The sequence below is a fragment of the Thalassophryne amazonica genome, chromosome 1 (assembly GCF_902500255.1).
Source record: "Thalassophryne amazonica chromosome 1, fThaAma1.1, whole genome shotgun sequence".
Lineage (NCBI taxonomy): Eukaryota > Metazoa > Chordata > Actinopteri > Batrachoidiformes > Batrachoididae > Thalassophryne > Thalassophryne amazonica.
Genome location: NC_047103.1, coordinates 171,674,041 through 171,688,344, shown reverse-complemented (window position 1 = coordinate 171,688,344; position 14,304 = coordinate 171,674,041). Strand labels below are relative to the sequence as shown.

At 44.2% G+C, this 14,304-nt stretch overlaps 1 protein-coding gene across 1 annotated transcript in view; it reads right to left on the bottom strand.

The window, feature by feature from the left end:
• The window catches only part of f7i (coagulation factor VIIi), a 41,220-nt gene that overhangs the window by 8,424 nt on the left and 18,492 nt on the right, over positions 1-14,304 (bottom strand). Inside the window, exon 5 of the mRNA XM_034181363.1 lies at positions 9,814-9,951. Within this exon, the coding sequence (XP_034037254.1) occupies positions 9,814-9,951 (138 nt within the window). The remainder of the gene's footprint in view (positions 1-9,813; positions 9,952-14,304) is intronic.

Sequence of the window (14,304 nt, the reverse complement as noted above, 5' to 3'; positions counted from 1 at the left end):
CACACAGAAACACAGAAACATGCCATTGTCACACAGAAACAAAAAATATGCCACTGTCACACAGAAACAAAGAAACATACCATTGTCACACAGAAACAAAAACATGCCACTGTCACACAGAAACACAGAAACATGCCATTGTCACACAGAAACAAAAACATGCCACTGTCACACAGACACAGAAACATGCCATTCTCACACAGAAACAAAAACATGCCACTGTCACACAGAAACGCAAACACGGCACTGTCACACAAACACAGAAACATGCCATTGTCACACAGAAATGCAAACACGCCACTGTCACACAAACACAGAAACACACCATTGTCACACAGAAAAAAAAAACACGCCACTGTCACACAAACACAGAAACATGCCATTGTCACACAGAAACAAAAACACGCCACTGTCACACAAACACAGAAACATGCCATTGTCACACAGAAACAAAAACATGCCACTGTCACACAGAAACACAGAAACATGCCACTGTCACACAGAAACAAAAACATGCCATTGTCACACAGAAACACAAACACACCACTGTCACACAGAAACACAGAAACATTCCACTGTCACACAGAAACATAGAAACAGGCCACTGTCACACAGAAACACAGAAACATTCCACTGTCACACAGAAACATAGAAACACGCCACTGTCACACAGAAACAAAAACATGCCACTGTCACACAGAAACACAAACACGCCACTGTCACACAGAAATATGCCACTGTCACACAGAAACACAGAAACATGCCACTGTTACACAGAAACACAAACATGCCACTGTCACACAGAAACATGCCACTGTCACACAGAAACACAGAAACATGCCATTGTTACACAGAAACAAAAACATGCCACTGTCACACAGAAACACAGAAAAACACCACTGTCACACAGAAGCACAGAAACACACCACTGTCACACAGAAACAAAAGACGTCACTGTCACACAGAAACACAGAAACACGCCACTGTCACACAGAAACACAGAAACATGCCACTGTCACACAGAAACAAAAACATGCCACTGTCACACAGAAACACAGAAAAATGCCACTGTCACATAGAAGCACAGAAACACACCACTGTCACACAGAAACACAAACACGCCACTGTCACACAGAAACACAGAAACACGCCACTGTCACACAGAAACACAGAAACAAGCCACTGTCACACAGAAGCACAAACACACCACTGTCACACAGAAACATGCCACTGTCACAACGAAACATGTAAACACACCACTGTCACACAGTAATACGTCACTGTCACACAGAAACACATAAACACACCATTGTCATACAGAAACACAGAAACATGCCACTGTCACACAAAATCATGTAAACACTGCACTGTCACACGTAAACACACCACTGGCACACAGAAACACGTCACTGTCACACAGAAACACGTAAACACGGCACGTCACACAGAAACATGTAAACACACCACTGTCACACAGAAACACAAACACGCCACTGTCACACAGAAACACAGAAACACGCCACTGTCATACAGAAACACAGAAACGCCATTGTCACACAGAAACACAAACACGCCACTGTCACACAGAAACACAGAAACACACCATTGTCACACAGAAACAAAAGCATGCCACTGTCACACAGAAACACACCACTGTCACACAGAAACACAGAAACATGCCACTGTCACACAGAAACAAAAACATGCCACTGTCACACAGAAACACAGAAAAATGCCACTGTCACATAGAAGCACAGAAACACACCACTGTCACACAGAAACACAGAAACACACCACTGTCACACAGAAACACAAACACGCCACTGTCACTCAGAAACACAGAAACATGCCACTGTTACACAGAAACACAAACATGCCACTGTCACACAAAAAGAAAAACATGCCACTGTCACACAGAAACACAGAAAAATGCCACTGTCACACAGAAGCACAGAAACACGCCACTGTCACACAGAAACACACCACTGTCACACAGAAATACAAACATGCCACTGTCACACAGAAACACAGAAACGCCACTGTCACACAGAAACACAAACACACCACTGTCACACAGAAACATAGAAACACACCATTGTCACACAGAAACAAAAGCATGCCACTGTCACACAGAAACACGCCACTGTCACACAGAAACACAGAAACATGCCACTGTCACACAAAAACAAAAACACGTCACTGTCACACAGAAACACGTAAACACGGCACGTCACACAGAAACATGTAAACACACCACTGTCACACAGAAACACAAACACGCCACTGTCATACAGAAACACAGAAACGCCACTGTCACACAGAAACACAAACACGCCACTGTCACACAGAAACATAAAAACATGCCACTGTCACACAGAAACACAGAAACGTCACTGTCACACAGAAACACAAACATGCCACTGTCACACAGAAACACAAACATGCCACTGTCACACAGAAACGCCACTGTCACACAGAAACACAGAAACACACCATTGTCACACAGAAACAAAAGCATGCCACTGTCACACAGAAACACACCACTGTCACACAGAAACACAGAAACATGCCACTGTCACACAGAAACAAAAACATGCCACTGTCACACAGAAACACAGAAAAATGCCACTGTCACATAGAAGCACAGAAACACACCACTGTCACACAGAAACACAGAAACACACCACTGTCACACAGAAACACAAACACGCCACTGTCACTCAGAAACACAGAAACATGCCACTGTTACACAGAAACACAAACATGCCACTGTCACACAAAAAGAAAAACATACCACTGTCACACAGAAACACAGAAAAATGCCACTGTCACACAGAAGCACAGAAACACGCCACTGTCACACAGAAACACACCACTGTCACACAGAAATACAAACATGCCACTGTCACACAGAAACACAGAAACGCCACTGTCACACAGAAACACAAACACACCACTGTCACACAGAAACATAGAAACACACCATTGTCACACAGAAACAAAAGCATGCCACTGTCACACAGAAACACGCCACTGTCACACAGAAACACAGAAACATGCCACTGTCACACAGAAACAAAAACATGCCACTGTCACACAGAAACATGCCACTGTCACACAAAATCATGTAAACACTGCACTGTCACACGTAAACACACCACTGTCACACAGAAACACGTCACTGTCACACAGAAACACGTAAACACGGCACGTCACACAGAAACATGTAAAACACACCACTGTCACACAGAAACACAGAAACACGCCACTGTCATACAGAAACACAGAAACACGCCACTGTCATACAGAAACACAGAAACGCCACTGTCACACAGAAACACAAACACGCCACTGTCACACAGAAACACAAAAACATGCCACTGTCACACAGAAACACAAACATGCCACTGTCACACAGAAACACAAACATGCCACTGTCACACAGAAACACAGAAACGCCACTGTCACACAGAAACACAGAAACACACCATTGTCACACAGAAACAAAAGCATGCCACTGTCACACAGAAACACACCACTGTCACACAGAAACACAGAAACATGCCACTGTCACACAGAAACAAAAACATGCCACTGTCACACAGAAACACAGAAAAATGCCACTGTCACATAGAAGCACAGAAACACACCACTGTCACACAGAAACACAGAAACACACCACTGTCACACAGAAACACAAACACGCCACTGTCACTCAGAAACACAGAAACATGCCACTGTTACACAGAAACACAAACATGCCACTGTCACACAAAAAGAAAAACATGCCACTGTCACACAGAAACACAGAAAAATGCCACTGTCACACAGAAGCACAGAAACACGCCACTGTCACACAAAAAGAAAAACATGCCACTGTCACACAGAAACACAGAAAAATGCCACTGTCACACAGAAACACAGAAACGCCACTGTCACACAGAAACACAAACACACCACTGTCACACAGAAACATAGAAACACACCATTGTCACACAGAAACAAAAGCATGCCACTGTCACACAGAAACACGCCACTGTCACACAGAAACACAGAAACATGCCACTGTCACACAGAAACAAAAACATGCCACTGTCACACAGAAACACAGAAAAAGGCCACTGTCACATAGAAGCACAGAAACACACCACTGTCACACAGAAACACAGAAACACACCACTGTCACACAGAAACACAGAAACACGCCACTGTCATACAGAAACACAGAAACGCCCACTGTCACACAGAAATACAAACACGCCACTGTCACACAGAAACACAAAACATGTCACTGTCACACAGAAACACAGAAACATGCCATTGTCACACAGAAACAAAAGACGTCACTGTCACACAGAAACACAAACATGCCACTGTCACACAGAAACACAGAAACATGCCACTGTCACACAGAAACACAAACACGCCACTGTCACACAGAAACACAGAAACATGCCACTGTCACACAGAAACAAAAACATGCCACTGTCACACAGAAACACAAACACGCCACTGTCACACAGAAACATGCCACTGTCATACAGAAACACAGAAACGCCACTGTCACACAGAAACAAAAACATGCCACTGTCACACAGAAACAAAAACATGCCACTGTCACACAGAAGCACAGAAACATGCCACTGTCACACAGAAACACAAACATGCCACTGTCACACAGAAACACAAACACGCCACTGTCACACAGAAACATGCCACTGTCACACAGAAACACAGAAACATGCCACTGTCACACAGAAACACAGAAACATGCCACTGTTACACAAAAACACAAACATGCCACTGTCACACAAAAAGAAAAACATGCCACTGTCACACAGAAACACAGAAAAACGCCACTGTCACACAGAAGCACAGAAACACGCCACTGTCACACAGAAACACACCACTGTCACACAGAAACACAAACATGCCACTGTCACACAGAAACACCACTGTCACACAGAAACACAAACACACCACTGTCACACAGAAACACAGAAAACACCATTGTCACACAGAAACAAAAACACGCCACTGTCACACAGAAACACGCCACTGTCACACAGAAACAAAAGACATCACTGTCCACGAAACACAGAAACACCGCCCGTCACACAGGAATGCATTAACGTGCCACCGTCACACAGAAAGGCATTAACATGCCACCGTCACACAGGAATGCATTAACATGCCACTGTCACAAAGGAATGCATTAATGTGCCACCGTTACACAGAAAGGCATTAACATGCCACCGTCACACAGGAATGCATTAATGCATCACCGTCACACAGAAAGGCATTAATGTGCCACCGTCACACAGGAATGCATTAACGCGGCACTGTCACACAGAAAGACATTAATGTGCCACGGTCAAACAAAAACAAAAACATGCCACTGTCACACAGAAACACAAACACACCACTGTCACACAGAAACACAGAAACATGCCACTGTCACACAGAAACATAGAAACACGCCACTGTCACACAGAAACAAAAACATGCCACTGTCACACAGAAACACAAACACGCCACTGTCACACAGAAACATGCCACTGTCACACAGAAACACAGAAACATGCCACTGTTACACAGAAACACAAACATGCTACTGTCACACAAAAAGAAAAACATGCCACTGTCACACAGAAACACAGAAAAACGCAACTGTCACACAGAAGCACAGAAACACGTCACTGTCACACAGAAACACACCACTGTCACACAGAAAGGCATTAATGTGCCACCGTCACACAGAAATGCATTAATGTGCCACAGTCACACAGAAAGGCATTAACGTGCCACCGTCACACAGAAATGCATTAACGTGCCACCGTCACACAGAAATGCATTAACGTGCCACCGACACACAGAAATGCATTAACGCGCCACCGTCACACAGAAAGGCATTAACGCGCCACTGTCACACAGAAATGCATTACCGCGCCACCGTCACACAGAAATGCATTAACGCGCCACCGTCACACAGAAAGGCATTAACACGCCACCGTCACACAGAACGGCATTAACGTGCATCCGTCACACAGAAATGCATTAACATGTCACCGTCACACAGGAATGCATTAACATGCCACCGTCACACAGGAATGCATTAACGCACCACCGTCACACAGAAATGCATTAACGTGCCTCCGTCACACAGAAAGGCATTAACACTTGACCATCACACAGGAATGCATTAACGCACCATGTCACACAGAAAGGCATTAATGTGCCACCGTCACACAGAAATGCATTACTGCGCCACCGTCACACAGAAAGGCATTAACGCGCCACCGTCACACAGAACGGATTTAACATGCCTCCGTCACACAGAAATGCATTAACATGTCACCGTCACACAGGAATGCATTAACGCGCCACCGTCACACAGAAATGCATTAACGTGCCTCCGTCACACAGAAATGCATTAACGTGCCTCCGTCACACAGAAAGGCATTAACACTTGACCATCACACAGGAATGCATTAACGCGCCACGTCACACAGAAAGGCATTAATGTGCCACCGTCACACAGAAAGGTATTAACGTGCCACCGTCACACAGAAAGGCATTAACGTGCCACCGTCACACAGAAATGCATTACCGCGCCACTGTCACACAGAAATGCATTAACACATCACCTTCACACAGGAATGCATTAACGCGCCACTGTCACACAGGTATGCATTAACGCGCCACCGTCACACAGAAAGGCATTAACACGTCACCGTCACACAGGAATGCATTAACGCGCCACCGTCACACAGGAATGCATTAACGCGTCACTGTCACACAGGAATGCATTAACGCGCCACCGTCACACAGGAATGCATTAACGCGCCACCGTCACACAGAAAGGCATTAACATGCCACCGTCACACAGGAAGGCATTAACATGCCACTGTCACACAGAAAGGCATTAACGTGCCACCGTCACGCAGAAATGCATTAACGTGCCACCGTCACACAGAAAGGCATTAACGTGCCACCGTCACACAGAATGGCATTAACGTGCCACCGTCACACAGAAATGCATTAACGTGCCTCCGTCACACAGAAAGGCATTAACACTTGACCATCACACAGGAATGCATTAATGCGCCACCGTTACACAGGAATGCATTAACGCGCCACCGTCACACAGAAAGGCATTAATGTGCCACAGTCACACAGAAAGGCATTAACGTGCCACCGTCACACAGGAATGCATTAAAGCGCACCGTCTCACAGAAATGCATTAATGTGCCACCATCACACAGAAATGCATTAACGCGCCGCCGTCACACAGGAATGCATTAACGTGCCACTGTCACACAGAAAGGCATTAACACGTCACCATCACACAGGAATGCATTAACGCGCCACCGTTACACAGGAATGCATTAACGCGCCACCGTCACACAGAAAGGCATTAACGTGCCACAGTCACACAGAAATGCATTAACGCACCACCGTCACACAGAATGCATTAACGCGCCACTGTCATACAGAAATGCATTAATGTGCCACCATCACACAGAAATGCATTAACGCGCCACGTCACACAGGAATGCATTAACGTGCCACCGTCACACAGAAAGGCATTAACACGTCACCGTCACACAGGAATGCATTATCGCGCCACTGTCACATAGAAAGGCATTAATGTGCCACCGTCACACAGAAATGCATTAACACACCACTGTCACACAGAAAGGCATTAACGTGCCACCGTCACACAGAAATGCATTAACACGTCACTGTCACACAGGAATGCATTAACACGCCACGTCACACAGAAATGCATTAACGTGCCTCCATCACACAGAAAGGCATTAACACTTGACCGTCATACAGGAATGCATTAACGCGCCACCGTCACACAGGAATGCATTAACGCGCCACCGTCACACAGAAATGCATTAACGTCCCACCATCACACAGAAAGTCATTAACGTGCCACCGTCACACAGACATCCATTAACGCGCCACCGTCACACAGAAATGCATTAACACGTCACCGTCACACAGGAATGCATTAACGCGCCACCGTCACACAGCTATGCATTAACGCGCCACCATCACACAAAAAGGCATTAACACCTCACCGTCACACAGGAATGCATTAACGCGCCACCGTCATACAGGAATGCATTAACGCGCCGCCGTCACACAGAAAGGCATTAACGTGCCACCGCCACACAGAAATGCATTAACGTGCCACCATCACACAGAAAGGCATTAACGTGCCACCGTCACACAGAAATGCATTAACGTGCCACCGATACACAGAAATGCACTAACGCGCCACCGTCACACAGAAGGGCATTAACGTGCCACCGTCACACAGAAATGCATTACTGCGCCACCGACACACAGAAATGCATTAACGTGCCACCGTCACACAGAAAGGCATTAACATGCCACCGTCACACAGAAATGCATTACCGTGCCACCATCACACAGAAATGCATTAACGTGCCACCGACACACAGAAATGCATTAACGTGCCACCGTCACACAGAAATGCATTACCGCGCCACCATCACACAGAAATGCATTAACACGCCACCATCATACAGAAAGGCATTAACGCGCCACCGTCACACAGAAAGGCATTAACGCGCCACCGTCACACAGAAAGGCATTAACGCGCCACCGTCACACAGAAAGGCATTAACGCACCACCGTCACACAGAAATGCATTAACGTGCCACGTCACACAGAAATGCATTAACGCGCCACCGTCAGACAGAAAGGCATTAACGCGCCACCATCACACAGAAAGGCATTAACACGCCACCGTCACACAGAAATGCATTAACACGTCACCGTCACACAGGAATGCATTAACGCGCCGCCGTCACGCAGAAAGGCATTAACACGTCACCGTCACACAGGAATGCATTAACGCGCCACCGCCACACAGAAAGGCATTAACGTGCCACCGCCACACAGAAATGCATTAACGTGCCACCGTCACACAGAAATGCATTAATGTGCCACCGATACACAGAAATGCATTAACGCGCCACCGTCACACAGAAAGGCATTAACGTGCCACCGTCACACAGAAATGCATTAACGTGCCACCGTCACACAGAAAGGCATTAACGCGCCACCGTCACACAGAAAGGCATTAACGCGCCACCGTCACACAGAAAGGTATTAACGTGCCACCGTCACACAGAAATGCATTACCGCGCCACCGACACACAGAAATGCATTAACGTGCCACCGTCACACAGAAATGCATTAACGTGCCACCGTCACACAGAAATGCATTAACGTGCCACCGTCACACAGAAATCCATTAACGCGCCACCGTCACACAGAAATGCATTAACACGTCACCGTCACACAGGAATGCATTAACGCACCACCGTCACGCAGAAAGGCATTAACGCGCCACCGTCACGCAGAAAGGCATTAACACATCACCGTCACACAGACACACAGTAATGTACCACAGGCTCACACACATACAAGTGCATGCGCGAGCACACACACACACACACACACACACACACCCACACACACACACTCATCCTCTTGTCCTCCACAATAAACTTTACTTTTTGCAGTTCTATTGATTCTTTGAGTTATTGTTTGTTTTGGATTTTTTGTTTGTTTGTTTCTTCAGTGTCACTTCACTTGCTGTTTCTTCACATTTTTAAATCAATGTTTGTTTTATGAAAGAGTCTATAAGATGATATTTTCCCAAACAGGCTGGTTGCATAAAATTAAATGTTCTATGTAACCTTTTTTCAGTAAGCAACATAAGTTTCTGACATCAAACTACATTTTTTCATTTTGTTTTTTTTTTACCTTCAGCGACACACTGGCGCCCATCTTCTGCTAGCATGTAGCTGTCCGCACAAGAACATTTTCTTCTTTGTCCGGAACCATCACAGAAATGCTGACAGTGTCCATTTAAATAAAGACACTTCAGCGAGTCTTCAAACACTGACAAGAAGAAAAATGAAAAAGTAAGATAAAATACATCATTAAAAACTAACCCCACCCCCTCGTCCCATTGAACCTTTGATATTAAAATAAGTATTTGAACACCCTGCGGTTTTGCAAGTTCTCCCACTTAGAAATCATGGAGGGGTCTGAAATTTTCATCTTAGGTGCATGTCCACTGTGAGAGAAATAATCTAAAAAAAAAAAAAAAAAATCTGGAAATCACACTGTATGATTTTTTTTTTTTTTTATAATTTATTTGTATGTTACTGCTGCAAATAAGTATTTAATCACCTGTGAAAATCAATGTTAATATTTGGTACAGTAGCCTTTGTTTGCAGTTACAGAGGTCAAATGTTTCCTGTAGTTTTTCACCAGGTTTTCACACACTGCAGCAGGGATTTTGGTCCACTCCTCCATACAGATCTTCTGCAAATCTTTCAGGTTTGGAGTTTCAGCTCCCTCCAAAGATTTTCTATTGAGTTCAGGTCTGGAGACTGGCCAGGCCACTCCAGGACCTTGAAATGCTTCTTATGGAGCCCCTCCTTAGTTGCCCTGGCTGTGTGTTTTGAGTCATTGTCACCCTGGAAGACCCAGCCATGACCCATCTTCAATGCTCTTACTGAGGGAAGGAGGTTGTTTGCCAAAATCTCGCAATACATGACCCCATCCATCCTCCCTTCAATACGGTGCAGTCGTCCTGTCCCCTTTGCAGAAGAGCACCCCCAGAGTATGATGTTTCCACCCCCATGCGTCACGGTTGGGATGGTTTTCTTGGGGTTGTTCTCATCCTCTAAACATGGTAAGTGGAGTTGATTCTAAAAAGCTCTATTCTGGTCTCATCTGACCACATGACCTTCTCCCATGCCTCCTCTGGATCATCCAGATGGTCACTGGTAAACTTCAAACAGGCCTGGACATGTGCTGGCTTGAGCAGGGGGACCTTGCTGCCCTGCAGGATTTTAAACCATGACAGCATCATGTGTTACTAATGTAATCTTTGTGACTGTGGTCCCAGCTCTCTTCAGGTCATTGACCAGGTCCTCCTGTGTAGTTCTGAGCTTTCTCAGAATCATTCTTACCCCACAAAGTGAGATCTTGCATGGAATCCCAGACCGAGGGAGATTGACAGTCATCTTGTGTTTCTTCCACTTTCTAATAAATAATCATAACAGTTGTTGTCTTCTACCAAGCTGCTTGCCTGTTGTCCTGTAGTCCATCCCAGCCTTGTGCAGGTCTACAATTTTGTCCCTGGTGTCCTTAGACAGCTCTTTGGTCTTACGATGATGCACAGGTTGGAGTGTGATTGATTGATTGAGTGTGTGAACAGGCGCCTTTCATACAGGTAACAAGTTCAAACAGGTGCAATTAATACAGGTAAAGAGTGCAGAATAAGAGGGCTTCTTAAAGAAAAATTAACAGGTCTGTGTGAGCCAGAATTCTTGCTGGTTGGTAGGTGATCAAATACTTATTTGCAGCAGTAACATACAAATAAATTATTAAAAAATCATACATTGTGATTTCCGGATTTTTTGTTTTTAGATTATGTCTCTCACAGTGGACATGCACCTAAGATGAAAATTTCAGGTTCCTCCATGATTTCTAAGTGGGAGAACTTGCAAAACTGCAGGGTGTTCAAATACTTATTTTCCTCGCTGTATTTTAGTCAAGGTCAAGGTCAAGGTCAGGTTTATTTATAAAGCACATTTACAAACAGTCAACACTGCCCCAAAGTGCTGTACAATGAAAGGAATTAAAATTACATTTAGTTAAATACAAGAACAAAATAAATCAACAAGACAATAAAAGATGTGGCAGTATTCAGTTCATCTTGTGTTAAAAGCCGGTGCAAAAACATGTGTCTTTAAAGAGTCTTAAAAGAGTCAACTGAAGGAGCCAGTCGGACATTTAATGGCAGAGAGTTCCAGAGCTTGGGCCCCGCAACAGCAAAGGCTCCATCTCCCCTGGTCTTCAACTTAGACCTGGGATAGACCAGTAAACTCTGGTCCGCGGAGCGCAGAGCTCTTCCTGGAGTGTGCAGTGACGGCATATCAGATAAATAGAATGGGGCTTGACCATGAATTGATTTAAAAACAAGCAACAAAATCTTAAAATCAATTCTAAAAGCAACAGGTAACCAGTGCAGTGAAGATAAAACAGGAGAAATGTGTTGGTGCCGTTTGGCTCCAGTGAGCAGACGCACAGCTGCATTTTGCACCATCTGGAGGCGATGCAGAGACGACTGATTAAGACCAACATACAGAGAATTGCAGTAGTCTAAACGAGACGTGATCAAGGCGTGCACAACCTGTTCCAGCTGTTTTGGCGGCGGGTTCGCTTGATTTTACTTAAAGGTCACACAGTCACACAAAATCAGAAAAAAAAAACATATTCAAACATCTTTATACAAAAATTTGAATTGGAACCTGAAATCAAACAGCATGACTTAAATGAATTTTGTCCTGAAATTCTTCAGTGTAAAACCTCAACCATCACTTTTACAGCCAGCTAACTTTAGACAGGTCACTGAAGATATGACGTAAGGTAATGGATGTAGGTGAATAAATTAAAAAAGTATTTTTAAAACTAGGCGTGAGGAAGGGCATCCAGCATAAAAGTTGTGCCAAATGCCATGCAGATCTGGCTGTATCCGCTGTGGTGACTCTGATCAAAATGGGAGCAGCCAAACGGATGACATTTTTAAAACAAGGAAAAATTACATTTTCTCCTTCACAGGCCAAATTTCACATTATATCATTCAGTCAGTCAGTCATGTTTTATTGAAAATTATACTTTTTTTGTGTTCTGTTTTCTCCACAAAGTTTTAATTGTCATTTTGAAAACAATTTGTATTTTTTTCATAGCAACTGTAATCCCACAAACATTAACAAATCATTGTTGATCAATGATCTAATTATTGATCAACACTTAGATATGATTGGGCTATGTGAAACCTGGCTTAAACCCGCAGCTGTCCTCCCCTTAAATGAGGTCTGCCCACCAGCATATACATTTAGTCACGTCCCTCATGATGCCAAGCAAGACGAGGGTGTTGCTGTTATTTATAAATCTAGGTTTAGCTTATTAGCTGTTGGGGGTCACAAATATAACTCATTTGAGCATCTGATTCTCTGCTCTGCTCAGGATATTACACATTGCCAAAGTCAAAAAAATCAGCTGTATTACTTTGTCACTGTATATAGGCCTCCTGACCCATATTCTGAATTCTTAGATGAATTTGGTGCGTTCATCTCTAACTTGTCAACGAGAGCAAATAACATTCTGATCATTGGTGACTTTAACGTTAATATAAATAAGCCTTCTGATCCCCTCTGCAAATCATTTATGGAAAATGTGGATGCTTTAGGATTTCGGCAATGCATTCAGGACTCGACGCACATTAGTGGAAATACCTTGGATTTGGTTCTCACACGTGGTATTGCTGTCACGAATATTGACATCATGCCTCTTACATCAGTGGTGTCTGATCACTCAGTTATTAAGTTTACAGTTTCGCTGCCATGTTTATTGGAACAACAACCTTATATATCACTACGGCGATGCATCAAGTCCTCAACTATGACTGAATTTGAAGCCAGACTGCCTGATGTCTTAGCTTCACATTTGACAAATACCCAGTCAGTAGACAGTCTTGTGGATAGTTTAAACTCAGTGCTCAAAACTGCACTCGACACGCTCCACCTGTGTTAAAACCGCGCCCCCCAAAACACAGTCAGCTTGGTTCAATGATTACCTGCATGACCTCAAGCATAAGGCAGGAGGTCGAGAACGGAAATGGCATAGTTCAAAATTAGAAGTATTTCACCTTGCGTGGCATGATGCTATCTTAGACTATAAGCATGCATTACTGGCTACAAAGTGGACTTACTACTCTGATTTGATCAACAAAAACAAGCATAACTCAAAGTTCTTGTTTGACACGGTGGCAACACTTATGCATGGACAACCACCTGTAGTTCGCTCTCATTTTACAGCACAAGATTTCCTGGATTACTCTGAGAAGAATTTGATAGTATCTCACTAGACATGCTGACAAAACCCGTTACGTCAACAAAAAACACAACCTGTTTATTTGATCCTATACCAACAAAACTGTTTAAGGACCTGTGGTCCCACTCTTGGGCCGACTGTGCTGGAAATTATTAATCTCTCATTAACTTCTGGATCTGTTCCTAAATGTTTCAAATCTGCAGCGATTAAACCATTACTTAAGAAATCTAATCTTGACCCTAGTGTATTGAAAAACTATCGGTCGGATATCAAATCTATCATTTTGCTCTAAAATTCTGGAAAAAGTGGTGTCACGGCAGCTCGTAGACTATCTTACTGAGA